Source organism: Alosa sapidissima, chromosome 9 (genome assembly GCF_018492685.1).
Source record: "Alosa sapidissima isolate fAloSap1 chromosome 9, fAloSap1.pri, whole genome shotgun sequence".
In the NCBI taxonomy this organism is placed as follows: domain Eukaryota; kingdom Metazoa; phylum Chordata; class Actinopteri; order Clupeiformes; family Clupeidae; genus Alosa; species Alosa sapidissima.
The window spans coordinates 1,840,766-1,865,923 of record NC_055965.1 but is presented as its reverse complement, the minus strand read 5'-3'; the positions used below and the strand labels follow the sequence as shown (position 1 = coordinate 1,865,923).

Here is a 25,158-nt window from a genome sequence, read left to right as displayed (position 1 = left end):
GTGTGTGTGTGTGTGTGTGTGTGTGTGTGTGTGTGTGTGTCCTTTAGGCTATGCTGATCAGGGGGAGTCTCCATCGTCTCTGCTGTACAGCCTGTTGTTGCTGCGCTGCTCCGACTCCCTGTGTGAGGAGTTCTGTGTGTACAAGGGCAGCAGCCCGGAGCACTCCACCTTCCTGCCCCCTGGATTCAGCGCCACCCACCACCTGGTCTCAGCCACCATCATCGTGGAGGACCACCAGGGGGCGTCTATCGTTTCACTCAACAAGTGAGTGGCACAGGCCAGATGTGCTCACATCAGCACAGCGGCATCAGGCCAGATGTGCTCACATCAGCACAGCGGCAGAGGCAGAGATGATAGTAAAACAAGAGATGATTAAAACTTAATGATATTAAAATCTTTGACAGTCATTGACAGCACTTTTTAATTTGCTATTCTCATTCTCTCTCTCTCTCTCTCTCTCTCTCTGTGTGTGTGTTTGTGTGTGTGCTTGGTGTGTGTGTGCTTGGTGTGTGTGTGTGTGTGTGTGTGTGTGTGTGTGTGTGTTTGGTGTGTGTGTTTGGTGTGTGTGTGTGTTTGGTGTGTGTGTGTGTGTGTGTGTGTGTGTGTGTGTGTTTGGTGTGTGTGTGTGTTCCCTCAGTACATTGAAGGTGGTGTTGCCGGAGGCCCCAGTGGGTTACAGCAGCCTGCCCCACTGGCTGTCCTACCTGACAGAAACGACCCTCAGAGACCTACTCAAGCAGGGAGACTCCCAGCGCGTCCGAGAGCTCTCCCTGGCTCTGATCACCGTGCTCAACGAGGTGAGTCTGTCCTGTCCCCTCCACATAGCCCTTCATCGCCCAGATAGCAATTTCAGAGGGAAATGAAATTGCTCAAGCAGTTCATCTCCATTGCTTAGACTGTAATCTCTCCACCCCTCTCTCTCTCTTTCTCTCATTCTTTCTTTCTCTCTGTCTGTCCATCTGTCTCTTTTTCTGTGTGTGTCCACACAGTACGAGCAGACGTCGCCAACCATGCAAGTGACCCGAGCAGAGCGGCAGCACCGCCTCAGTGTCCGTGGCAACATCACTAGAGCGCTGACAGCCCTCGACCTCACCACCGTCAACGACATCCAGCAAACATCAGCGGCTCTCGCTCAATGCACAGTAAGGGACGCAGACGGAGTGTGTGCAAAGCGTAGGCAACAGTGTTGATGAGGACTCAGCTCACCATCTTTGTGTGTGTGTGTGTGTGTGTGTGTGTGTGTGTGTGTGTAGGCGATGAACCGAGAGTTTGTGTGCGAAGAGTGTCAGAACAGCACTCTGGACAAGCTGGAGTCCATGCTGGAGATTTTGCAGACGGACACCAAACAGGGAACCGTCACCCCCACAGAGATCGCTGACAACATCCTCAGTATCATGGGTGAGTTGATGTTCTTCCCCCCCACACACTTACAAACACACATGGACACACACACACACACACACACACACACACACACACACACACACACACATATAATACCTTGAGCAGTGTCATAGGACTAGATGTGTTTGGGGTTCTTAGTGACAGGAGTAAACAGCCTGGGGACTCTCCTCTAAATGTAATACTGAATGTTAGTGGAGGCCAATGCAAATGAGGTAGACTCATCAAACTCACCCACAACTCGACAAATGGACCACTCACAATAGCTGTTTACCGTTTGAATCAGCGCCATTGCTTTGAGCCTCTGGACTTTTGGCTTGGTTTCACGTGTTTGAAATGCCCGGAACTTAATGAGCATTTACACCCACATTTAGATGAGATTCGTCTATGGTTGTCTCCTAGACTAGACTGAGATTGGACAGGCATTTGGAGAAGAGATTTGTATAAGATTTAGTCTGACATTAAAATCTCAGTTGTGATGTTGGGGAAGATTTTCTCCAAAATTGGAAGGGAATGCAATTAAATCTCAGATGATAAATATTTCAGGAAAATCCTTGTGCTCGTCTAAGCTGCTCATTTATTTAATAGCCAGACTTGCCTGCAGATAAATAAAAGTCCAGAAAGACACAAACTGAATATAGAACTTTGAACTATTCGGATCCAGAGTGTTTTTGATGCTGATTTGCATGTGTTGTGCGGATGTTCTCAGAGATTCTGTCTTCAGCTGGTCATCTTGTCTTCACACAGGTGACCTCATCCATCAGGTAAGCCAGGCGGCGGTGGTGGGGATGGCCCTGGAGCCGGACGATCGCTTGTTGGAGGACCAGCACCCGGTGCTGGACGATCCGCACCCTCTGCGCGTGGCGGCCAAGGCTTACACGCTGTCGTCCGAGCTCATGCGCATCATGATGCACTCACGCGTGCTCAACGAGGAGCCGCTCATCCTGCGCGGCGACGAGATCGCGGCGGCCGGCAAGCGCGCCGACCCGCAGAGCCTGCTGTGCTACGGCTCCAGTGACCCCAGCCCCGAGTGCCGCCGCTTCTCCATCCCGCGCACCTTCAACACCAGCCTGAGCCGGGCGGCGGCCAGCGGGGACTCGTCCGGCGGAGGGGGGGGTCTCGGGGCCAGCGCCGGGGGGGTCGCCGCCGGGCGTCGTCCAGCTGCTTTTCCAGGTGGAGCCCAACCCCTTCCCCTTCAACTACGTGGCCAACTACTCTGTCTCCACCGAGGTGGCGTCCATGGAGTTCCGCACGGAGAACGGCACACAGATCCCCATCGCCAACCTGGACGAGAGCCAGGCCATCACGGTGGCGGTCAACAACGGCAGCACGCCCGGCGTGGACGGCACGGGACCGGTGGAGAGGCTGCGTCCGGCCGGAAGCTTCAACGTGAGCCGCTGCAGCCACGTGATGGTGAGGGTGGACACCGGGAACACCAACCGGCAGGCCGGACTCTTTGTCCAGCTCAACTTCACCATCCTGGAGGGTGAGGAACAGATCAACATTTGAAAATGCCTCTTTCTGTCTCCACATAAAAACATTTCAAGTAGTGACTAGAAGTATATATTTTCCAAATGTTCCAAGTCCAACCTATGGCAGGTGTATTTGCATTTTAGTTTCCACCAGTGTTTCCCATACATTGACTTATTTGTGGCGGCCCACCACAATATCAACATTGACCACCACACAATGATTTTCCAGGTTGTACTAAAAATGGTGCTTAAATCTAGTTAACATCATAACCATGCTATGCTAATTTGTTAAAAACTGTTGCATTCAATTTAATTCTGCAAACCTGCCACCACAAATAGAATTCAATTCTGTGGGAAACACTGTCCACGTATTTCCTGCACTGCTTCTGCACTGATAAGGGTCTCTATGCTGAATCCCCTGAGGCAGCAGCACCCTACATACTGTAGTTCCCAAGCCACAGTTTCCACTGTGCCAGAGTGAGACTTGAGAAATTGTGCAAAGCATATGTTATTATTCCGAATTCATAATGCATGAAGCAAAAACTGAAAAAAAGAAAAACAAGCCTGGACGAGTTTAACAAGGCAGCAAGAGGAGCCAGATGGCGGGCGTGTGTGATGATGGGATATGATGTTGCTTCTGGCCCAACTCTGTTTATCTCTCACCACTATCTTCTCACTCTGAGCTGAGAGGAGCACGTAACACAAATAACTACGGAGGGATCGGCCAGTCTACTGGTCTAGAGGCACATTCACGGTCCCACCTGCTGACTCTTTGTCTCCATGTGCCCGTCCACTCTACAGAGGACACGGAGGAGCGGGAAGCTGACCCGGCCATCGTGGCGTACCTGAACAGCTCCCATTGGCCCAACGAGTACAACTGCAGCGACAAGAAGAGCATCCACCTCAGCATGACCCAGGGCCAGGAGCTGGACCACCGGCCCTACACCTTCTTCCTGTCACCACTGTAAGGCCTGGAGCATGTCCACACCCACATCCACACCCAGACCCAGTGCTTTTGTGTCTGTGTTATAGAGCAGGGCTTTTCAACCAGTGGTCCGTGGCCCACTTGTGGTCATTGTGAGGACATTGCTGGTGGTCTCTGACCATGTATTCAGTAATATAGTTGCAATGTGGGAATCAGCATATTTATTCAGTGGTGGTCCTGGTGTTAAGTAATTAGTCAGAATGATGGTCCCTGGTTCCCAATCAGTTGAAAACCTCTTTATAGAGTGTCCAATGGGAAATTAAGTATTTAGCTGTAGTAGGTATTCTCCACAGAAAATATGACATGACTCTTGGTCTACAGTGCTGTTATTAATGGTTGGCTGTGTCAAAGTAAGAAAGGTAGGTAAAAAAAAGGAATTAGTCTACTATGAATGACTTAGCTCATTACTCTTGCACAGGTCACATGACACGACCCAGGTGTACTACATCAACGTGACGACGGGCTGCGGGCCCAGCTACCCGCGTCTGATTCGCCTGGAGGTGGGCGTGTTCTCCTCGCTGTGTCAGTACTTCAGCGAGAGCGCCAAGCTGTGGCGTACAGATGGCATGGTGCCTCTGGCCGAGACCAACGCCAGCCGCGCCGTCTGCAGCACCAGACACCTCACAGCGTTCGCCGCCAGCCTCTTCGTGCCACCCAACGCTGTGGAGTTTATCCCCCCTGTGAGTGACTCTCATGCCTCCCCACTCACACACACACACATACGTACATACACACACCTGCACATACATACATACATACATACATACTGTACAAACACACACACATACATACATACATACACACAACTGCACACACACACACTCATACATACATACACACACACAACTGCACACACACACGCACACACACACATACATACATACATACACACAACTACACACACACACACACACACATACATACATACATACTGTACATACACACAACTGCACACACACACATACATTCACACAACTATACACACAACTACACACACACACACACATACATACATACATACATACACACAACTGCACACACACACACACACATACATACATACACACACAACAGCACACACACACACACACACACACACACACACACACACACACACACACACACACACATACATATACATACACACACACACACACACACACACTTTCTCTCTCTCTCTCATGCGTCCCCCCCCCCATCCTCCCCCACACACACACACACACGCACACACACACACACACACGCACACACACTATTGGTGACATGGCGTGTGTTGCTGTGTCCCTGCAGAAGGAGTCAGGGGGCGGCCTGGTGGTGGTGCTGTGCTGTGTGCTGGGGCTAGTGTGCTACGCGGTGGCCGCCGCCCTCCTGCACAAGCTGGACCAGCTGGAGCTGCGCCGCGCCGCCGTGGTGCCCTTCTGCGGGAAGGACGGCCTCTTCAAGTACGAGGTGCAGGTGAAGACCGGCTGGAGCCGCGCCGCAGGTGAGCTCGGACACTCTCCTGGGGACTTGAGACATTCAGCAGGCACTGTGGTAGAGCAGTTAGCCTAGATATCTAGACGCACCCTAGAGCAGTTCGCCTAGATATCTAGACGCACCCTAGCGGGAGCAAATGTCATTTCCTGCCCGGGCTCTCCCTTTGTCTCTGCCAGGGCTAGTCTAGCAACTCTCTGTTGGCTTGCGAGCTGGAAAAATTAAACTTTGATAGGGCCAATCACATCGGTTATAGAGACGTTAGGCGGGCTTAACATAATGATTGATGGCAGAGTTGCAACGGTTTGACTTGAATTCCCTGCTACTTGAAAACAAAGAAGACGGATGTTGCTGTTGGCGAACAACGTGACACAAGTTTTTTTTAAGTTTTTAAGTTTTTTTAAGTTTAAGTTTGAACTAGCCAAGGAGCTCCGCTGGTGGGAAAATGCATTGGACTCATAAGTTGTAGCACTGTCCTATTGCGTGCAGAGGGAATTTGAGAGACAACCGATTATCCCGCCCCTCGGACTGAGCACTGCCAACGGTGAGTCCCCAGACCTTACATTTTAATGGGGGTCTGGCTCATCAGGCTAGTAGAGCAGGGAATTAGCGGTCATTTGGTCACTTATCATTGGACTGTGTTGACTGCAGGATGGGGAGCTGGACTTGTTCATTTTAAATTTCATTTACAGTTTAATAAAACCACACACTTGCCACAGCCTTACAAGAAACAGCAACACTTCCTGTTTACAATATTGAAGCTCAAATGAAGGCCACACTGACTTCTCATTTGGACACAAATTAGACTTCTGCCTTGAGCCTGTTGGACTACTTTTACACTTTTTAATCTGCATGGAACACCTTTGTTGATATGTCTAGGCACCACTGCCCATGTTGGCATTAGTCTGTACGGCCGAGAGAGCCGCAGTGGGCACCGTCACCTGGACAGCAGTGGAGCCTTCACTCGAAACAGCCTGGACATCTTCCACATTGCCACCGATGCCAGCTTAGGCAACGTGTGGAAGATTCGAGTCTGGCATGACAACAAAGGTAAGGAGAGATTGATGATAGCCTTAGAGCCCCTAACTCTGGGAGATCTCCCCCTAGCTGTGCTGGCTCCCTCAACTCTTTTATCTGCTGTCTCTTTCAGGCTCACACACTTCTCTACACACACACACATGATGTATATATATATAATGAACTTGGGGCACCTGTCGGTCTCTCGTCTGTGATGTCGTAGTCACCTTTCCCTTTGATCTTCCTCTCCCTTTGTCTCAGGGCTCAGTCCAGCGTGGCTGCTGCAGTACGTGTTAGTCAAGGACCTGCAGACAGGCAACACCTACTTCTTCCTGGTGGAGGAATGGCTGTCTGTGGACAACGAGAAGACAGACGGCCGAGTGGAGATTGAGGTTGAGGCCTCCGGTAAGAATTATTCATCAGCACCCCCCCCCCTCCCCCCCTCCCCTCCCTCAGCCCTGGAACAGCTCTGATGATTGGGTGCATGCTCTGTGTTTTGTATGTGTTCCCTGCAATGCACTGGAGGAGCTGACTCACTCGTCCTGCTCTCCACATGGGCTCTCATCCCTCTCTGTCTGGCACTCTCCACTTCCTGTTTTCTGGACCAAATGACCTGAATGGCTAAAATAGCAGTAAAATGATTCTAAATTCACATAATTTTGCAATCTGCACACTTTCTTCTCTTAGTTCACCAATCTGCTCTTCTTAAAAGCTAATATTTATGAACATATTATGGTTTAATGTTACATGGAGCCTACTAAAATTGAAGAGCTATCTTTATCGTTAACGATGCTACTTGAAAATTCAGCCACCTCAACTATTAGCAGACATTAACATGAGGTTAGATGATTATTGCCTTTTATATTTTTCCAACATCTGGTCCATAATATTTTGTGAAATGTTTAAGCCCCTTTTGTGACCCAATAACAGTAAAGACAAATACTTAAATCATCAGACAATGTTTAATCAATTTGTTTTGTTCTGAAGAAAGCCACAGATGGCTGTGAATTACCCATCCTTAATTATGTTATACTCTAATAAATAAACCCACTACTGGTACGGTGGCTGAACTTAATTTAGCACTCAGCTGCCTCAATTCAAATACCGGTACCCATATTTCATTTTGGGAAAATATAACGGTACACACAACATTTAATATTCCTCCATTTTTAGTTCTACAAAACAGCATTAGTGTGCTTTCCCATTCTTCCAACCATCTTTTGCACCATTTTTTACACATGGCTGCCATTGCATCATCTGTGAGTCCCTGTGATGCGTGTACACTTAATCTACACTGACACTGAATTGAGGATATGACCATGTTTTTGTTTTTGTTGGCAAAATATTTATATATATTGAATGTGTCATGTCTGTGTAAATAGTCCAAATAGTGCATTGTTTTGGAGATCCTCATATCCAAACTCACATCTGGTAATAAATCAGAGTGGCATATTGGTGAATTTTCAACTAAATCTGACTATCATGTTGTGACAGACAGTACTTGCAAGAAGATCCACTTGCACAACATTTCATGGCTCGTCACATGGTGGTTTGAGTTGAAGATTTCACCGCTGTACTTAAATTTTAATATCGATCCACACACATCCGTCCATTCACACAGGTTTTGGGTTTCATCCATCTGTTCTGTGCGTGCCCAGACTAAGGACAAGGCTCTTGTTTTTCTTTTGCACTGAATAATTGAATAAATCTGTTTTGGGACATGTGGAAATGTGGAGAACAAGACACAATGTTGGATTTTAGCTTGTTTTTGTTTCCTTCCTCTGTGGCGCCCATGGGCACTGCAGGATGTGCCAAACTCATGTACCCGCACGGGTCGTTTCAAAGGAACAAACTTTAGTTGTGAACGCAGCAACATGCTTTAGTAGGTGTAAAGAATTGGTCTAAAAACAAATACGGACAGAGAATCGGTACCGTTCGTCACAGTCCGAGGTGTAGACACTGACCCATGAGTGTAACGGTACCTTTATCTGCTGCCCTTCCGCAGAAGAGCGGGCCCTCCGGCGCTGGCCGCGGCTGTTGTCGTGGGAACTGCAGAGGGCGCTGTGCGAGAGCCACATCTGGGTGTCCCTGTTGGAGCGTCCGCGCCGTAGTCCCTTCAGCGGCCTGCACAGGTCCACATGTGGCGCGCTGCTCCTGAGTCTGATGCTGCTGGCCAACGCTGTGTGGTACACCACCGTAGCCCACCGCCAAAACAGGTACAGGGCACGCGCTCCAGAAAAGCACACACTCTTAGTACTGTGCTAATACCAGACAATACGCTACAACTTTTCTAAACCATGAGGACCAGGTGATTTATAAAGAGAAGGAGGGTCACCTTATGCAAAAGGCATGTTATTACATGCATATACAAATACATATATGTAATAATACTACATGTTGCTCCATCTGCTGTAATACCAGTATGTGTGTCTGTGTGTGTGTGTGCCTGTGTGTGTGTGTGTGTGTGTGTGTGTGTGTGTGTGTGTGTGTGTGCTTTGTAGCTCCACTGCAGTGGCTAACCTGGTGTCTTTGAATGCGGAGACCCTGGGTGTCGGCTTAGTCACCTGTCTGGTGGTCTATCCCCTGTACCTGCTGGTGTTCTGCCTCTTGAGGATGAGCCGTAGCAAGGTGAGACTCTCCCACACAAACACAGCTCAGCTCACCTCTGTCTTCCCTGTTGACAGGTGCAACACATTTGTTGATGTTTTGCCTCTCCAATCACATGCACACTTGACACATTCTCCAAACGCTTTGATCAAAATTAAAAACTCTTTTCTGTCTCCTCTTAGCTATTAGTCTTTCAGTCTGAAGACATTGAAGTGTTTTTACAGAAGTTTGTTTTCTATGTGTTCAGAGTGACTGTCTACCCAGTGAGTAAAGTAAAGTACATATTGAACATTCATTGAACATGCCTTTCTGTTTATTTAAGGTGCTAGTGGAACAGTTGCCACCACAAAGCGATCAGGAGTCTCTAGAGATCGATGACTTCCTGGATAACTCCATGACTGGAAGTTCCTTCCTCATATTTAATGGAATGTCTGAAGAGGTAACAAACGACATGCTGCCTAGGCATGCACTATGCCTAGACATGCTGCCTAGCCTAGGCCTGTTAATGTGGTCTAAACATGATTAGTATTACTACAGAAAATAACAAAACGTTCTCGTTTGTCTTTGTCCTACTGTTCTTTTTCATAACTTATTCATCACCCCACAGACATGCTCAGAAGAGACCAACATAGACTTGCCCACTCCCTCAACCCAAAGGTAAGCGTTGTCATGGGGACAGCTACTCTGATTGACAGACTCATCTGTTGTGTGTAAGTGGAGAGAGGGAGCTGTAGGGAGATACCTAAAGCCACATTCAAGTGAAATGCACGCTGTGGATTAGATCCTGAAATAAACGGCAAAGCCTTTGATGTGAGAAATGTGTGATTGATAGGCAAGGCATTCATTATGCATGCAGAGTGGTACTATGTGCATTCATATGGGTGAGTGTGTGTATGTCTGAGGGAGGGAGGGAGGGAGGGGGAGAGAGAGAGAGAGATTGAGAGAGAGAGAGAAAAAAAGAGAGAGAAAGAGAGAGAGCACTTTTGTTAGGGCACACACCTGCCATCAAACATATGCAAATATTCTGGCTCAGTATTTCAGAGTATTTTCTCATTCTGAGTATAAGACCCCCTCCCCCAACACTTTTAAAGTGCATCTGATATTCTGGTACTGTCAGCAGGTGCTGTTTACAGACAGACTGTGAGCCCTCAGACTGTGAATCTGTCTGCCTAAGTGCAAATTGCAAATATTTGACCTAATAACTGCTTGTCTGTGTAGTCTCCAGAGATGGAGCGATTGTCCAGATGTGATGAGCGAGTCGTCCGTGATGGCATGCGCAGGGCTGCCCCCGAGGCTGAAGCGTGGCCAAGGAAGCCGCCACCTGGGAGTGGACATCACCTTTAATCCTGAGGATGAGGAGGCAGCGGGCGGCTACCCGCAGTACTTCAGCTCCTCAGGTGGGAGTGTGCTCTGCGTCTGAAGCTCATGTGAAGTAGCATCAGAAAAATACAAACACACTAACTCTACAATTCAAAATGAAAATCACACACACACACTCTCTTTTTTTAGTGATTCACTCCATTCACTCCACAGTCACACTGAAGAAGAATTCTGAGTCACTGTGTCTTGTTTTCTATCAATCCCCCCCCCCCCCCCCCCCCCACACACACACACACACACACACACACACACTGGCACATTTGTAATTGCCCTTGTCTGCCCTCTGGCCAGATGAGGACCTAATCAAGCGGATCCTGGCGGATGGCCAGCTGCAGGTCTCTCAGCTGTGTGACCCCCAGCAGCTTTTCTCTGCGGCAGACAGCGACATGGCTGACCTGTGAGTGACCGTTCGCCTTCTCTTCTCATTCTCGCTCCCCTGTTCCCTCTGCCCTCCTCACCTCTGTGGAGATTACCCAGAACCCCCCTCCCTGCTAGCCCTCCTCTCTCCTCTCCCCAAATCTGACCCCAAATCTGACCCCAAATCTGATGGAAGTTCCAAAGTATCTTTACATTTTTTAGAGTTTGTTACGGATGTGTTGTACATTCTTGATTGGAAAAAAAAAACATGAATAGGAAGTGGTCAGTGGTCATTTGTCCTGTGGCTACTGTCCGCTCCAGAGGAGGAGGAGGTCAGTGGGACATCATGAATCATCTGTGTGTGTTGTGACAGATCCAGTATTTTTGGGGATAAGACCGAGGTGATCCTGCTGCAGAAACTCAACGAGCCCCCACCGCTAGGAGCGGTCAGGAGAGATCCGCCCAAAACCGCCTTCACCAACCACACAGGTCAGAAACACACACACACACACACACACACACACACACGCTCACACACACACACACACACACACACACACACACACACACACTCTCGCTCCCAGACACATTCTCTTATAAATAAAACACTGACACAAATACCCTCCAACAGGCAAATGTCCTATCTTTGTCCTTACTTCACTTTAGATAAGGAGACACACAAACACACACACAGGAACACACACACACACACACTCAGACTCTCATCTCTCATATTCTCCCTCACACACACACACACACACACACACACACATGCTCACCTCTGTCTCCTCCCCCCCCAGTGGTGACAGATGTGTGCCGGCCCCGGCGCTTCCCGCCCTGGGTTGGCCAGGCGGCACTGTGGGGCAGCTGGCTAGCCCTGGTCCTGTCCAGCAGTCTGTCCATGTGGCTCGGCCGCAGCATGAGCGAGCCAGTGGCCCTCATGTGGCTCATATCCTGCATGGCCAGCTTTGTGTCCTCCTTCTGCCTGCTGGAGCCTCTCAAGGTAAACACACACACACACACACACACGCACACACACACACACACACAGTAGCATTCACATCTATCGGAACGTCACATATTACCAACCGTCACGTATGTCCAACCTCTTACGTGTATGTGTCACTTAATATTCATTTCTATACAAACCAAGACAGCGCAAGCACCCACACCATATGTTTATCTAAATTAGCTATGTACCAAAAATTACATTTTACCGTAACTCGTAAACAGTGTTGTAAGGCTGCGTGTACAAATCCGCTTGGAGCTCCAGTGGAATTTTGATGGTAGCGACGAGAATTCTCAGTCTAACTGTTGATGTGCCATGAGAAAGGTTGGGAATAAGTACCCACCAGCCCAGCACTAAACTCTGAGTGTGGTAAACAAAATCGGATATTTCAGGCAGTTAAAGCCCTGGTAAGAACCAAAGAAATTTTTGTTCAAATCTACACACCTATGGCTACTGAAAAATGTAAGGTTAATTTATCAAATGTTATTTTGAAGTATTAAAAAACATTGTTGTTTTCGAACGAAATAGTTGGTAATTAGCACGTTTACGATAGTTGTGTTAACTTATGGAAATTTGCTATGATCATCTACTCCTAGTGACTGTACTGCACAAGGTGTGCAGCAGTTGTCTTTGGTTTACAATTAATCAGTACAAACGTATGCCCTCAGGCTACACCACACGTGCATCACTTCATTACATGAAGCAATTCATTAAGCAATGTCATTATGCACTCATTGTCACTGAGGGCGATTAATAACAGGGAACTCTCTGTGTGTGTGTGTGTGTGCGTGCGTACGCGTGTGTATGTGCGCGTGTGTGTGTGCGTGTGTGCGTGCGTGCGTGTGTGTGTGCGCGTGCGTGCGTGCGCGTGTGTGTGCGCGTGTGCGTGCGTGCGTGTGTGCGCATGTGTGTGTGCGCGCGTGTGTGTGTGTAGGTGCTGTGTGAGGGCCTGTACTTTGCGCTGGTGGTGCGGCGCGTGCGTGCTGAGGAGCAGGACGTGCTGGTGGAGTGGCCGAGGGTGGAGCGGGTCAGCCAGAGGATCCCACGCGTGCGTCCACCGCAGGGCTTCGCCCTCTCACAGGCCCGAGACGAGGCCCGCAAGGTCCGCCTGCTACACAGAATGCTCAAGGTGAGAACACACTCACACATATAAATATGCACATATAGACACCCACACAATTTTAATATGTATGAATTACATATGTAATAGGCATTCATGAGGCCGGTTTGGCCTACTGGGAGAGCCTAATGAGATGACTCTACCTGCAACATATTCACATGCTGCATGAGCAGAATAATAGCACAGAGCCCTCGTGCACACATAACGTGATACCCACACTAATGGTGCATTCAAAGACTTTCTCATATGGATGTAGTTGTAGTGTAGGTGTAGTTTATCGTCTCCTTGATATAATGTCATAAAAGTTACATGGTATGTCTCTCCTGTGAAATACATATATGCTACTTAGTTATTCTTCTCATTCAGCTAAGCTCAACCTGCCCGGTATGGGTGAGACGTTGCCGAGCAGTAAGTGAGTCTTGTAGTAAATGTTGTATAGGGAATGTGTGTGTGTGTGTGTGTGTGTGCTCTCTAACTCTGGCCTGTGTGTGCTGGTGTGTCAGGGCTTCGTGGTGTACATGCTGTTCCTGCTGGTGGTTCTGCTGCTCAACTACGCCGACTCCAGCACAGACACTCAGCGCCTGCAACTGCGCAGCCAGCTTCAGCACCGGCTGCACACAGCGCATTTCAACAACATCAACAGGTACCTGAGGATCATATCACACTCAAAACAACATCAACAGGTACCTGAGGATCATATCACACTCAAAACAACATCAACAGGTACCTGAGGATCATATCACACTCAAAACAACATCAACAGGTACCTGAGGATCATATCACACTCAAAACAACATGCATTAGATCATAAGCAAGCACATTAATAAAACAGTCTTTAATAGAACAGATGACATTGGAATTAAAAAGGTTGAGGAGATGTTATTGTGTTTCTTCCCCTCAGGTGTGTCTTGTCTTTTGTCTCTCACCTGAGCCCTAGCCTAATAATACAACCCCAAATCAGAAAGAGTTGGGACGTTGTGTAAAATGCCAATAAAACAGAATGTGATAATCTGCAAATTTTGCAAACTCATATTTAGCTGAAAAAAGGACGCAAACATACAGTATCAAATTTTACACAACGTCCCGACTTTTTTTGATTTGGGGTTGTAGTCGGAAAAACAGTTAGTGCCATTGAAAATTCTGCTCAAGGTTGTGTGATGTGGCTGCCTTGATTAGCAACTTCTTATCCTTTGCAAATACAGAAGGTCATGAGCCAAACACCACTAAGGCAGTCACAAATCGTTATGGGCATCATATCCCTAGAGGAACAGAGTTCTTTAGGTCTTCTCTCTCTCTCCCCCACACGTTCACAGCCTACTCACATATTTATTCATTAGTGAAATGTCACATAATCTGTATGTGTTGGCTTAGTCACAGAATTTTCATAAAGCAGATCGAATTCTCATATATAGAACATCACAGACAGATCCATGGGTCTCTGCCAAACAATCCTAAATAAACAGGAACAGGAATAGTTTTCTATTTAAGTCCATCATAAGGAAGAATTTGTCTAAATGTGCAGGCTACCAGTTCACTGTACTACACTGTACTACTGTACCTGCTGTATACTTTTCTGTATGCTGAAATATTATGCATTAATATTTTTTTTGCTTTCTGTAAAGGGGGAATACTCCATGTAAAATGCAATGAATAATGACCGTAGCAAAGAAATTAATATTAAACGTTAGCCTTGAGATGTCCATGCGAAGCATATAATATTAGATCGATACTGGTATGACTGATACTTTTGCATCGGTCGTGACCACAGAACACAGACATAGATGGTGTATGACATGCCCACTCGCCGCACCACATCTCTTCCTGTGCTTTGTGTTTGTTGTGATTCTTGATTGCTTGTTTTCTCTCCCTATCTTCTGTCTCCAGCCCTGTGCCCTGGGCATTAGCTGCCGTGCTGTGTTAGCGTTAGCGTTAGCGTTCCTCCTCCCCTCTCCTTCTGGTGGAGTGCAGAGTGCACTTTAGATTCTGGAGCCGCTCAAATGGCCCCTATCAATCCCCTATGCCTCTGCCGTGCCGCTGCGCTCCTCAACAATGACCAGTGTTTACAAGTGGCTCATGCAGGGCCCAGCAGAGAGTCCAGTTGTGTGTCCGGCCCGATGTCTGCGGTGTGTTAACTGCGCTCTCTCTCTCTCTCTCTCTCTCTCTCTCTCTCTCTCTCTCTCTCTCTCTCTCCGTGTCGTGTGTAGCCGCGAGGACGTGTGGCCGTGGCTCGCCGACTCCTTGCTGCCGCAGCTCCTGGACGGCCCGGCCCTGATGAGCGCCACGGGCAGCGTGCTCCTGGGTCCACCCCGCCTCCGGCAGCTCCGCAGTCCAGCAGGTGAGACGAGGGGGCAAGGAGCAGAGGATAAGGGAATAAAAGAAAGGAGAGAAGGAGGAGAATGGAGAGAGGGAGGGAGGGAGGGAGGGAGAGGGGAGTTCAGGAGAGGGAACAGACTGATGTGTGAGGAGGGGAAAAGAAGAACTCCTCTCACTTTTGACAGGAAAGAACAATAGAGCCAAGTAGGACACAGTCCCTGGGGAGGGGAGGGGAGGGGGAGTGTGCTGCAACTGTGTGTGCATGTGTAAGCAGACCTCACCACAGACACAGAGTGCCAATTCAAAGACTGCTTGACTGACAGGCAACCTTTGGCTATAGCATGCTTGTCTCCTCCTACTGGGCCTTTGCATAAGCAAGAGAAGAAAAGCATCTGGATAGCCGGCATGTCAACATCAATGTCAGAACGGAAGGTTCTGGATACTGAAAAGAACAGAATTTATTGTGCACTGCCCTTTGTACAAAATAGCATGTCCACGGACCTAGAGGAATCTGAGTGAATCAGATTTATGCACGTCATGAATCTAACCTTGAGAATGATCAATACTAACACCCACACAGGCAAGTGTAAGGAAATATGTGTGGATTTATAAATAAATAAATAAATGTGTGGCTTGTGCAAAGTGAAAACTGTATGTGTGAAGACTGGAGTGTTTCTCTTCCCCTCAGGCTGCCCAGCTAGTGACTCTTTCCCAGGAGCCTCGTGGTTTGGATGTGGCGTACGTGGCCACGCGCTGGGCTGGAGTGGACCGGGCTCCAGCCTCTCACCCAACTGGACGCTGAGCTCCACTGAGAGCAACGGGTAAGCTGACAAATGAGATGAGTCAGAACGAGCAGATCTCCCCCGTGGTTGATCCATGGGCTTTTGCTTCTCCACTCATTTCATCACACTCCCTCTCTCGTCAACAGCCCCTCATCTGTGGTTGGCTTTCTTATCTGTCTCAGCTGCTCTTTTAATGGTCACCACATTGTCCATTTAGTCACTAACTATGTGGAGTGCAAACTAGAAGTCCAAATCCAATCATTAAACTGACTAAACTCTTTCTATGTTCTTTTTTAGTCTATCTGTAGCGTCTCACCTCAGAGTGTTTGTTTGTTTGTTTGTGCATTTGTCCAGAGCTTGGCACTGGGGGCAGGCAAAGGTGTACGGCAGTAGTGGATTTGTGCAGGAGCTGACCACAAACATGGACATTTCCAGAGCCCTCATTCAACATCTCAGCACACATCAGTGGCTGGATCCACTGTGAGTATCTCTCTCTCTCTCTCTCTCTCTGTGTGTGTGTGTGTGTGTGTGTGTGTGTGTGTGTGTGTGTGTGTGTGTGTGTGTGTGTGTGTGTGTGTGTGTGTGTTTGTGAAGGAATGTTTAGAGGAACCATTTGAATGCCAAAGAAGCAAACTGTCTGCCTCTAATTAGTTGTTTCACGGTGCAGTAATGTCAACAGTGTAGACACAGTGTCAGTGGAATGTGTAGTCCTTTGCCATAAAAAAGACCGTTTCTTGTCTGTTTCTACTGACTCCACTGAGTCTTGTTTAGCCTTGAGTAGCTCTTCTCTCCCAGCCTGTTTTGATCCTGCAGCATATCCTTCATCGGTCCACTTCAAACAGTTTCAGTATTTGTCTGTGTGTCTGTGTGTGTGTGTGCAGGACAAGGGCTTTATTTGTGGAGTTTTCTTTGTACAACACAAACACCAATCTCCTGGCTGTGCTGACCTTCCTGCTGGAGTTTCCCGTGTCCGAGCGCGTCCAGTCCAGTTTGGACCTGAAGACTTGCCGTCTGCACCGCCTCAGCCAAGGCCTGGACCTCCCTCTGCTGCTTACGGTAGACACACCACACACACCACACACACACACACACACACACACACACACACACACACACACACCACACACACACCACACACACAAACCACACACACATACACACTACACACACCAGACACACCACACACACACACACACACACACCACACACACACACCACACACACACACACCACACAAACACACTCACCACACACACACACACAAACACCACACACACACACCACACACACACACACACACACACACACACACACACACACACACACACACACACACACACACACACACACACACACCCCACACACAGCACTCTTCACACCAATCCCAGAGCTTGGCCACAGTGGGGGTGGGACTTTCCATCTCTCTCCCACATGATACCCAGCGTGTCTCAGGGCCAAATCATCCACTGAAGCCAACTCTAACTGGCGTGGGGTGACTGAGAAGTGATTTCCATGGAAACAGCATCGGGATGTGTTTGTGTGTGAGTGTTAAACTCGGTCTCGACTTCTCGCCCGTGGCAGATGGTCCTGCTGTCGCTGGTGCTGTTCTTCTGCGTGCGCGAGGGCTCGTGCGTGCTGCGCGAGGGACGCCGCTACCTGGTGCGCGTGTGGAACCTGGCCGGCGTCTGCAGCCTGGCGCTGGCCCTGTGCGTGGCCGCGCTGCACCTGGCCCGCGCCGCCCACGCCGACCGCCAGTGGGACGCCTTCCTTGGCCAGCGCCACCGCTTCACCGACTTCTACGGGCTGGCCCAGCAGAGCCAGGCCATGAGCACGCTCAGTGCCCTGCTGCTCTTCCTCCTGGTGCTGAAGGTGAGAGAACCAGAGAGCAGCCACAGGGCTCCCACACAGCATCAGGCTCAGCAGTTAACCACCAGCTCAGCAGTTAACCACCAGCTCAGCAGTTAACCACCAGCTCAGCAGTTAACCACCAGCTCAGCAGTTAACCACCAGCTCAGCAGTTAACCAACAGCTCAGCAGTTAACCACCAGCTCAGCAGTTAACCACCAGCTCTAGAGTTTTAACAAGGAGGATCAGGCTCAGCAGTTAACCAACAGCTCAGTAGTTAACCAACAGGTCCAGGGTTTATAAAAGAAGGAGGATCAGCCTCAGCAGTTAACCAAGAGCTCCAGGTTTTAATAAGGAGCATCAGGCTCAGTAATTAAGCTCTAGGTTTTAACAAGGAGGATCAGGCGCACTAGTTAACCAACAGCTCTAGGGTTTAACAAGGAGGATCAGGCTCACTAGTTAACCAAGAGCTCCAGGTTTTAACAAGGAGCATCAGCCTCACTAGTTAACCAAGAGCTCTTGGTTTTAACAAGGAAGGAGCATCAGCCTCAGCAGTAACCACAAAATCTAGTTTTTAACATCCTCTAGTTCATTTTCATCACCTCTCACTCTTTTAAGCTTCTCAACATCCTCCCTAATTGACAGCAATTGTCTGTTGTTGCCAGCATGTTAAAGTGATTTATTCCCCACTGTCTGTCAGACTGATGGGCCTACTGACACCACACGGCAGTTCACCTCAACATGAGGAACAGAGACAAACTCCAGAGTGGAGTTTGCACTTTCACTGGTAGTCTTAACTCTCACAAGTCTAACATACATCCTTGGCAGCAGCACTTTCTGTTGCTGTTACTGTTGGAAATGGCTGTAAACAGGGCCTTGGCTGGTTATGTAAGCGAGAGATTAATCATCGCGAGTGTTCAATGTGTTCTCAGAGAGTCTGCCTGAACTGACATGGGCAATGCATTTTGCGCATTGATGTGCATGTTAGTCCCCATTAAAAACTGCCCAAGGTGCTCTCATAGCAATTATTTTCACATTTAGTCACAGCATGTAACCCCCTAGGATTAGTGTTCGCTCTGTGTTCAATGTGACTTCACCCTTTAAACGATTACTTCAAGATGTATTAGCTGAATATGTTTTCTTTCTCATATTTTCCACCTCCATGACCCTTCACCCTCTACCTCCGCCCCTCTCTCTCTCTCTCTCTCTCTCTCTCTCTCTCTCTCTCTCTCTCTCTCTCTCTCTCTCTCTCTCCGTCTGCAGGCCTCTCACCAGCTGCGCTTCCTGAGGGAGTGGGCCGTGTTTGGCCGGGCGTTGCGGCGCTCGCTGCACGAGCTCCTGGCCGCCTCTGTGGCTCTGCTCCTCCTGCTGCTGGCCTACGCGCACACCGGACACCTGGTCAGAGCCCACACCCGCCTCCACCTCCACACTCGCCTCCACCTCCACACCCGCCCCCACACCCGCCTCCACCTCCACACCCGCCTCCACCTCCACACCCGCCCCCACCTCCACACCCGCCCCCACACCCGCCTCCACCTCCACACCCGCCCCCACACCCGCCTCCACCTCCACACCCGCCTCCACCTCCACACCCGCCTCCACCGGCCACCTCCACCTCCACATCCACCTCCACCTCCACACCCGCCTCCACCTCCACATCCACATCCACCTCCACATCCACCTCCACCTCCACACCCGCCCCCACACCCGCCTCCACCTCCACATCCACATCCACCTCCACATCCACCTCCACCTCCACACCCGCCCCCACACCCGCCTCCAACTCCACCTCCACCTCCACACCCACCTCCACCGGCCACTTCTTTTGGCCTCCGCGTCTGCCACTACACACACCTTTAAACTTACTTTTAGTAAGCATTTACTTCAATGTTCTTAAATGCCCCCATTAGCATAAGCTCGCTTAACTTTCCCTTTGAATTTGAGCAGCTTTAATCAAATCTCTCTTGATTTTCAATGAGTGAAATTAGACACAAGAGTGGTGTAGCGTATCCCAGCACAGCCGAGCACAGACACGGCTGGCAGAAGGATGTTCGACAGAAGAAGATGAAATGTCTCAGTGGTGTTAGAAATTGGAAGACATTCATCTGGACACACAACTGTGTTCTCTTTCAAACACTTCTGAACTGACCGCCTCTCTCTTTTGTGATGACCTCTGCAGACGTCTTGCATAGACGAAAGCAAGCAACAGATAGAAGCACTTTCATGCAAAAACTCTTTGATGTTGTTCTGAAGAGCTGATACTGTGTGAATCTTATATTTGTAGAAATGTCACAACATTTCCCCACAGATTTTACATTCTGTTGCCAGAATACAACAGTTATTGATACATCAATAGAGCTCATAAATATTTGCCTCTTGTTTTGCTCCTCACGTCTCCCTCTCCTTTTTTCAAGTATCACATTGATAGAAAAAACGAATTAAAGCTGTAGAAAATAAAGCGTCTCTTTTAAACAAGCACTTCACACTGTTGATTCTCTGTGTCCTGATCTGTTCCTTGTGTGTCCTGTGCAGCTCTTCCACTCTGTCCTGGAGGGTTACGGCAGCGTTGGCTCAGTGTTCCTGGCCTTACTGGGCAGCGGGGGTCGGGGCCTGGTGTCGTCGGCGTGCTCCGACTGGACAGTGCTGTTCCACTGCAGCTTCGTGGTGCTGAAGCTAGCGCTGCTTTGGCTGGTCACCTCGGTGTTGCTGCGCAACTACAGATGTGCTCGCGAGGAGCTGTACCGGCCAGCTGTGGACCTGCAGGACTACGAGATGGTGGAGCTCTTCCTCAGACGTCTCAAGATATGGATGGGCCTGAGCCGCACCAAAGAGGTGAGAGAAACGAGTGGACGAAAGTGCCATACTGCCAAATCCTATGTCATGTTCTCTCCAATCTTTTGCTGTAAATGTTGCCAATGGTTTTCTGTCACCTTTCTGTTGGCTATTCAGATAATTTCATTAAAGCTGCAGTTGGCAAGTCTGACAGATTAAGGGGACTTAGCCAACATTTTGAATGTTTACAACTCTCATGCCCCTCCCCCACTACCACCGAGCACCCTCTCATCGAGTTTGTGCTCGTCAGTGCGCACCAGACTGCACCAGACTGTGATTGACAGTCAGATCTCACACAGCCCTGCTCTGATTGGACCAGAAGAACCGGGAGCTGTGGCTTTTTGCAAAACAAATAACATGCTCTAGGTTGAGGTAGAAATGCAGGCTTTTTTCTTAAACCGGCTGATTTATGTTGTTCTGTCGGAGCAATGAGCATAGTGTCAGTTTCAGTGAATATGATCAAAAAAATCTTGCCTTAGCTTTAAGTGGTTGTATGTTGACAGCATTAGCAATAGCATTAACATAAACAACTTCATCTCCGAATGCTTAACGTCCCCTTTTGTACTCCTTAGTTCCGCCACAAGGTGCGTTTTGAGGGCATGGAGCTCCCTCCCTCCCGTTCGTCCTCCACCAGTGACTGCAAATCTCTGTGCCTGCCCCCGCTGGACACGCCTGAGGGTCCCCCGTCTCCCGACAGTGTGGACGGCAGCTCGGAGGCCTCGTGGCGACCCATGTCCTGGAGCCCGTGCAGCCTGGCCGAGGCCCCTGGACAGAGCGTGGTGCTGGGGGCGGTGGTGGGCGGCCACAGCTGGAAGGAGCGGGCCGAGATGGAGGCCACACTGCGGCGGCTGCTGCCCACCTTCGACGCGCTGCTGCAGCAGCTGGACCGCGTGACGCTGGCCACCGAGGACCTGTACCGCGCCGAGTGCCGTCTGGAGCGGCTGCAGCGCAGGAGCCGGAGCCGAGCGCGCAAGGTCAGCCAGGGCCGGCGGAGCGCCACACGCCGGACCGCCAGCAGGGCAGAAGACTCAGCAGCGCCCAGGAAGCAACCGCACGCCAAGGGCCCACACAAAGGGAGCGGTCAGAAGGCCCAGTGGACAGAGGCGAGTCGGAGCTCCCATCAGGACCCTGGGAGTACTGTGATCAGCCAAGCTCCCAAGGCCAGTCCGAATCCCCTGCCCTCTCCAGCGGCTGCCCCTACTCCAGGCCCTGGCTCCACCCCGCCGGCCATTCCACGGGCGCTGGACTGGGACACGTCGAGCGACAGGGACGGACGCACACCCTCCAGCCTGTTCCGCCACCCGGCGCACACCACCATCGTTCCCATGCGCAAGCGCAAAAATAAACCCCCGCCACTCAAGAACAAGGTTCACCCCAACCCAGACAGGCCCGTCTCAGGACACCCCAAACCCTGAGGCCCCCCAGGGACACACAGGACACAGAGAGAGAGAGAGCGAAAACGCTAGTTTTTGTTTATTCATTGAAAGGACTGTTGCAGCAAGAGAGAGAGAGAGAGCAGATCAGGTCTCTAGGAAGCATCATTGGCAGCCGGTTTTGTCTCTGGTGCGTCCCAGATAGAGAAGTAGAAGAGTAATAATTGCAGTAACGGTGATGATTGTCGTAAGCTTGATCACTAAGAGGGTACGTTACGAAAGAGAAGAGGATACCAAATGGAACCCTGCTGGCCTGAGACTGGACCTCTGGATGAGTCATTCCGGAGGAGTCCGTTGGGTCAAAGCTGGCAGAGCAAAGAGGTGCAGGACACCGTTTGTTTGTTTGTTTGTTTGTTTACTAGTTGTCCCTCCCAGTCCTTTTCCCACCCGGTCTCTGGTTCCCCTGACCCTGGAGGTCAGTGGGAATGGATCCTGACGACGGCACGGCTCGTGCTCACACTGAAACCAGAGGAACTCCGCAGACCGCACTTGTGGATTTGAGAGATTTCGGTTGTTGTGCAGTGGTTTGCCACAACTACAAAGCTGTTTGGTGTTCTTTTTTTGTTTTGTTTTTCACATGTACTAGTGTTGACTGTTCTGTTTAAAAGGAAGCTATTCTCAAAGTCACAGGTAATGTGCTTGACCTTAGAAGATGGTCTGCTCACCCACAAGTAGTATGAACACGCCCTCACGTACCACTCACATGTATAGTGCCGCATTACTATTTGAAATGCACACAAATCAATGCTTGCTTGGCACATGTACGCATATACCGCTTTAAAAAACCTAGTGTAGGTGTAGATTTTGTAGTTACACACTTACGTATATATTCACACACACACACACACACACACACAGACACACACACACACACACACACACACACACACACACCTTAACAGGTTATCAGGGTGCTAATGAAATGGCATTCCTCAGGACTCCTCTCCCCATCTTTGTCCAAGATAGGGGTGTTAAACCTGATAAATCTAGACTGCAATACAGAGACGTGAACAGAGGCAGAACGGAGTGGAGAGAATGGGACAGCTAGAACGTACGTTATGAGTGTGAGAGAGAAAGAAGAGAAAGACAGAGATGCAAATGAAGGAGAGAACACAAGAATAGAGGGAAAAAGGGAAAGCTGAAAAGGACAAGAAAAGACCACCATCCTCCTTCCTTCATAACAATAGGAAACAAACATGGGTACACTATTGACATTAATTATGTGTATTGGTAGTTAATAGCTATTATAATTATTTTTTTTTGGAGTTTTTATTGTTTTGTTGTCGCCTTAAAAAGCGGTCTAATGTAAATTAAGCACTTTGTATTGATGTACATATGTTAAGTGTTTGTGAGGATGAAAGCGTATGTTGAAATATAATAAGCTTGGTACGATATCAGTAAGAGATAGCTTCACTCACATTATTCTAGTAGATTTGGCAAAGCTTGCTAATCATTTATGCATTGATTTATTTTAAATTAAAATGAAGGTAATTTCCTTTTGTTCTTAGCACTTTATTTCCATGTCAAGCTGTTATTGTAGACCGTATTTAACATGTATGTCTTGTCTATTTCTACCCCCTCTTAAGAAACAGCTATCTAGAACAATGTATTATGAAGAATTGCATCAGAATATATATAACTGTTGCATTGGTTTTGTTATGATGCGGTTTCTATTTTTTTTACCATAATGTGTTGATATTTCCCCGATATGTTTCCTGGAATATCAGTCCCCCCCTCCCCGACAACCACAATGTTTACCTTACAGTATCTCAGGGACATACATACTTTTTCCAAACCTTTTGTTTAAACCAGATTTATTTTTTCAATGTCTGTGACAGATAGAAGTGTTGGATGGGCTTTCTACACTTGACCCAAGTGGTGTTCCAAATGTTTAGATCACAAATCCAGTCAATGCACACAAGTTAACAGCAAGTCATAATTACAGCATAATACTAGGCGACCCTTCTCACTATTGCCACAAGTCAGTGTGTGTATGTACATATCGGTGTGACCTGATGTAAATATTATTAATAGTTTGTTGAATATGGTTTATGATGTCTGTTCCCATCAATTCAGCACTGACTACGAGGGCATTCTTTCACGCAAACAAGTTTAAATTCTAAATTTAAATCCCAGCTGTACCTGGGCTAAAGGTTTTAAGCTACTTGGAAATAGACTAGTAGCTTGTTGTAGAAAGCAGTACCCAAGTGTGGAGGTTGAATCAAAGATATTAAGTGCCGCTAAACAATACAAATTAGACATGACAAGGAGAAATGACAACAGGAGTGAATTACTTATCTTTCAAGTGCCAAAGCCCACCTGTGTGTTTGTTTTCATGTGTTCATGTGTTCAAGTGTTGTGTTTTAAAACAAAGTGTCCTTATTGCATCCTCCATGTGTGCTGTGTATGTTCTGTATGGTAAGGCATGATGTTTTCTGTTTTGTATGGTATCCGTTTATTTACATCTGTAGCACTTGTTGTCCACTGCTTTTGCACTTGACAAAGTCAAATAAAGGGATTTGACAGCTCATGCTCCTGCTCAAGGTTGTTGTTGTTGTCCACGTACCCATTAACAATGAATGAATGCCTGGCCAAGGGAACGCTGACCAATTCTCCATCGCTGGGCAACTCAAGCCCAGACATGAGATACGCAATTTCAGTATTCATATTGCAATGATGGGCACAGGACACCCAGATGATGCTGTTTATTATGAATAACAAACAGACTGTACAGCGCATTTATGACATGCAAATGTATGTGCTCTGAAAAGAATACAATGTGCTTGTGCGTGGACAGACAGGTGGTTGTTTGGATGCCCTTCAGTTTCTCAGTGGGGGTTAATTAGGGGGGGGAACAGCCATGACCATTGCACAGCATTTCCTACCCGTTTTATCAAGCAAGAAATTGGCATTTTTTCAAGCATTCTGTCAACAACTGAATTGGTGTAACCTGACACCGCCAGATGGATTGCTTCGCATTTGCTCCGCATATCTGAAGCTCGCGAGATCAGGATGGTCTCACGAGGCTAGAATTGGTGCACACCATGAGTAAAAATGCTATGATAATAATAAAGATGAAAATGAGATTTCAGTGCAAAGGCATCTTGTAGTGCTATTCACATTGTGTAGGAG

The 25,158-nt window shown here is 48.5% G+C and overlaps 1 protein-coding gene across 1 annotated transcript in view; it reads left to right on the top strand.

Moving 5' to 3' along the window:
• The window catches only part of pkd1a (polycystic kidney disease 1a), a 73,191-nt gene extending 48,635 nt beyond the window's left edge, over positions 1-24,556 (top strand). The window contains exons 20-48 of the mRNA XM_042105512.1: positions 48-264; positions 638-797; positions 990-1,142; positions 1,254-1,398; positions 2,149-2,484; positions 2,546-2,887; positions 3,675-3,837; positions 4,277-4,538; positions 5,149-5,341; positions 6,211-6,381; positions 6,610-6,753; positions 8,354-8,564; positions 8,850-8,976; positions 9,278-9,394; positions 9,563-9,612; positions 10,174-10,352; positions 10,627-10,732; positions 11,066-11,181; positions 11,493-11,695; positions 12,636-12,830; positions 13,325-13,464; positions 15,026-15,156; positions 15,823-15,955; positions 16,271-16,396; positions 16,798-16,972; positions 17,498-17,785; positions 19,025-19,159; positions 20,294-20,593; positions 21,166-24,556. Of these exons, the coding sequence (XP_041961446.1) occupies positions 48-264; positions 638-797; positions 990-1,142; positions 1,254-1,398; positions 2,149-2,484; positions 2,546-2,887; positions 3,675-3,837; positions 4,277-4,538; positions 5,149-5,341; positions 6,211-6,381; positions 6,610-6,753; positions 8,354-8,564; positions 8,850-8,976; positions 9,278-9,394; positions 9,563-9,612; positions 10,174-10,352; positions 10,627-10,732; positions 11,066-11,181; positions 11,493-11,695; positions 12,636-12,830; positions 13,325-13,464; positions 15,026-15,156; positions 15,823-15,955; positions 16,271-16,396; positions 16,798-16,972; positions 17,498-17,785; positions 19,025-19,159; positions 20,294-20,593; positions 21,166-22,008 (5,861 nt within the window). The 3' untranslated portion in view covers positions 22,009-24,556. The remainder of the gene's footprint in view (positions 1-47; positions 265-637; positions 798-989; positions 1,143-1,253; positions 1,399-2,148; positions 2,485-2,545; positions 2,888-3,674; positions 3,838-4,276; positions 4,539-5,148; positions 5,342-6,210; positions 6,382-6,609; positions 6,754-8,353; positions 8,565-8,849; positions 8,977-9,277; positions 9,395-9,562; positions 9,613-10,173; positions 10,353-10,626; positions 10,733-11,065; positions 11,182-11,492; positions 11,696-12,635; positions 12,831-13,324; positions 13,465-15,025; positions 15,157-15,822; positions 15,956-16,270; positions 16,397-16,797; positions 16,973-17,497; positions 17,786-19,024; positions 19,160-20,293; positions 20,594-21,165) is intronic.
• The last annotated feature ends 602 nt before the right edge of the window (positions 24,557-25,158 follow it).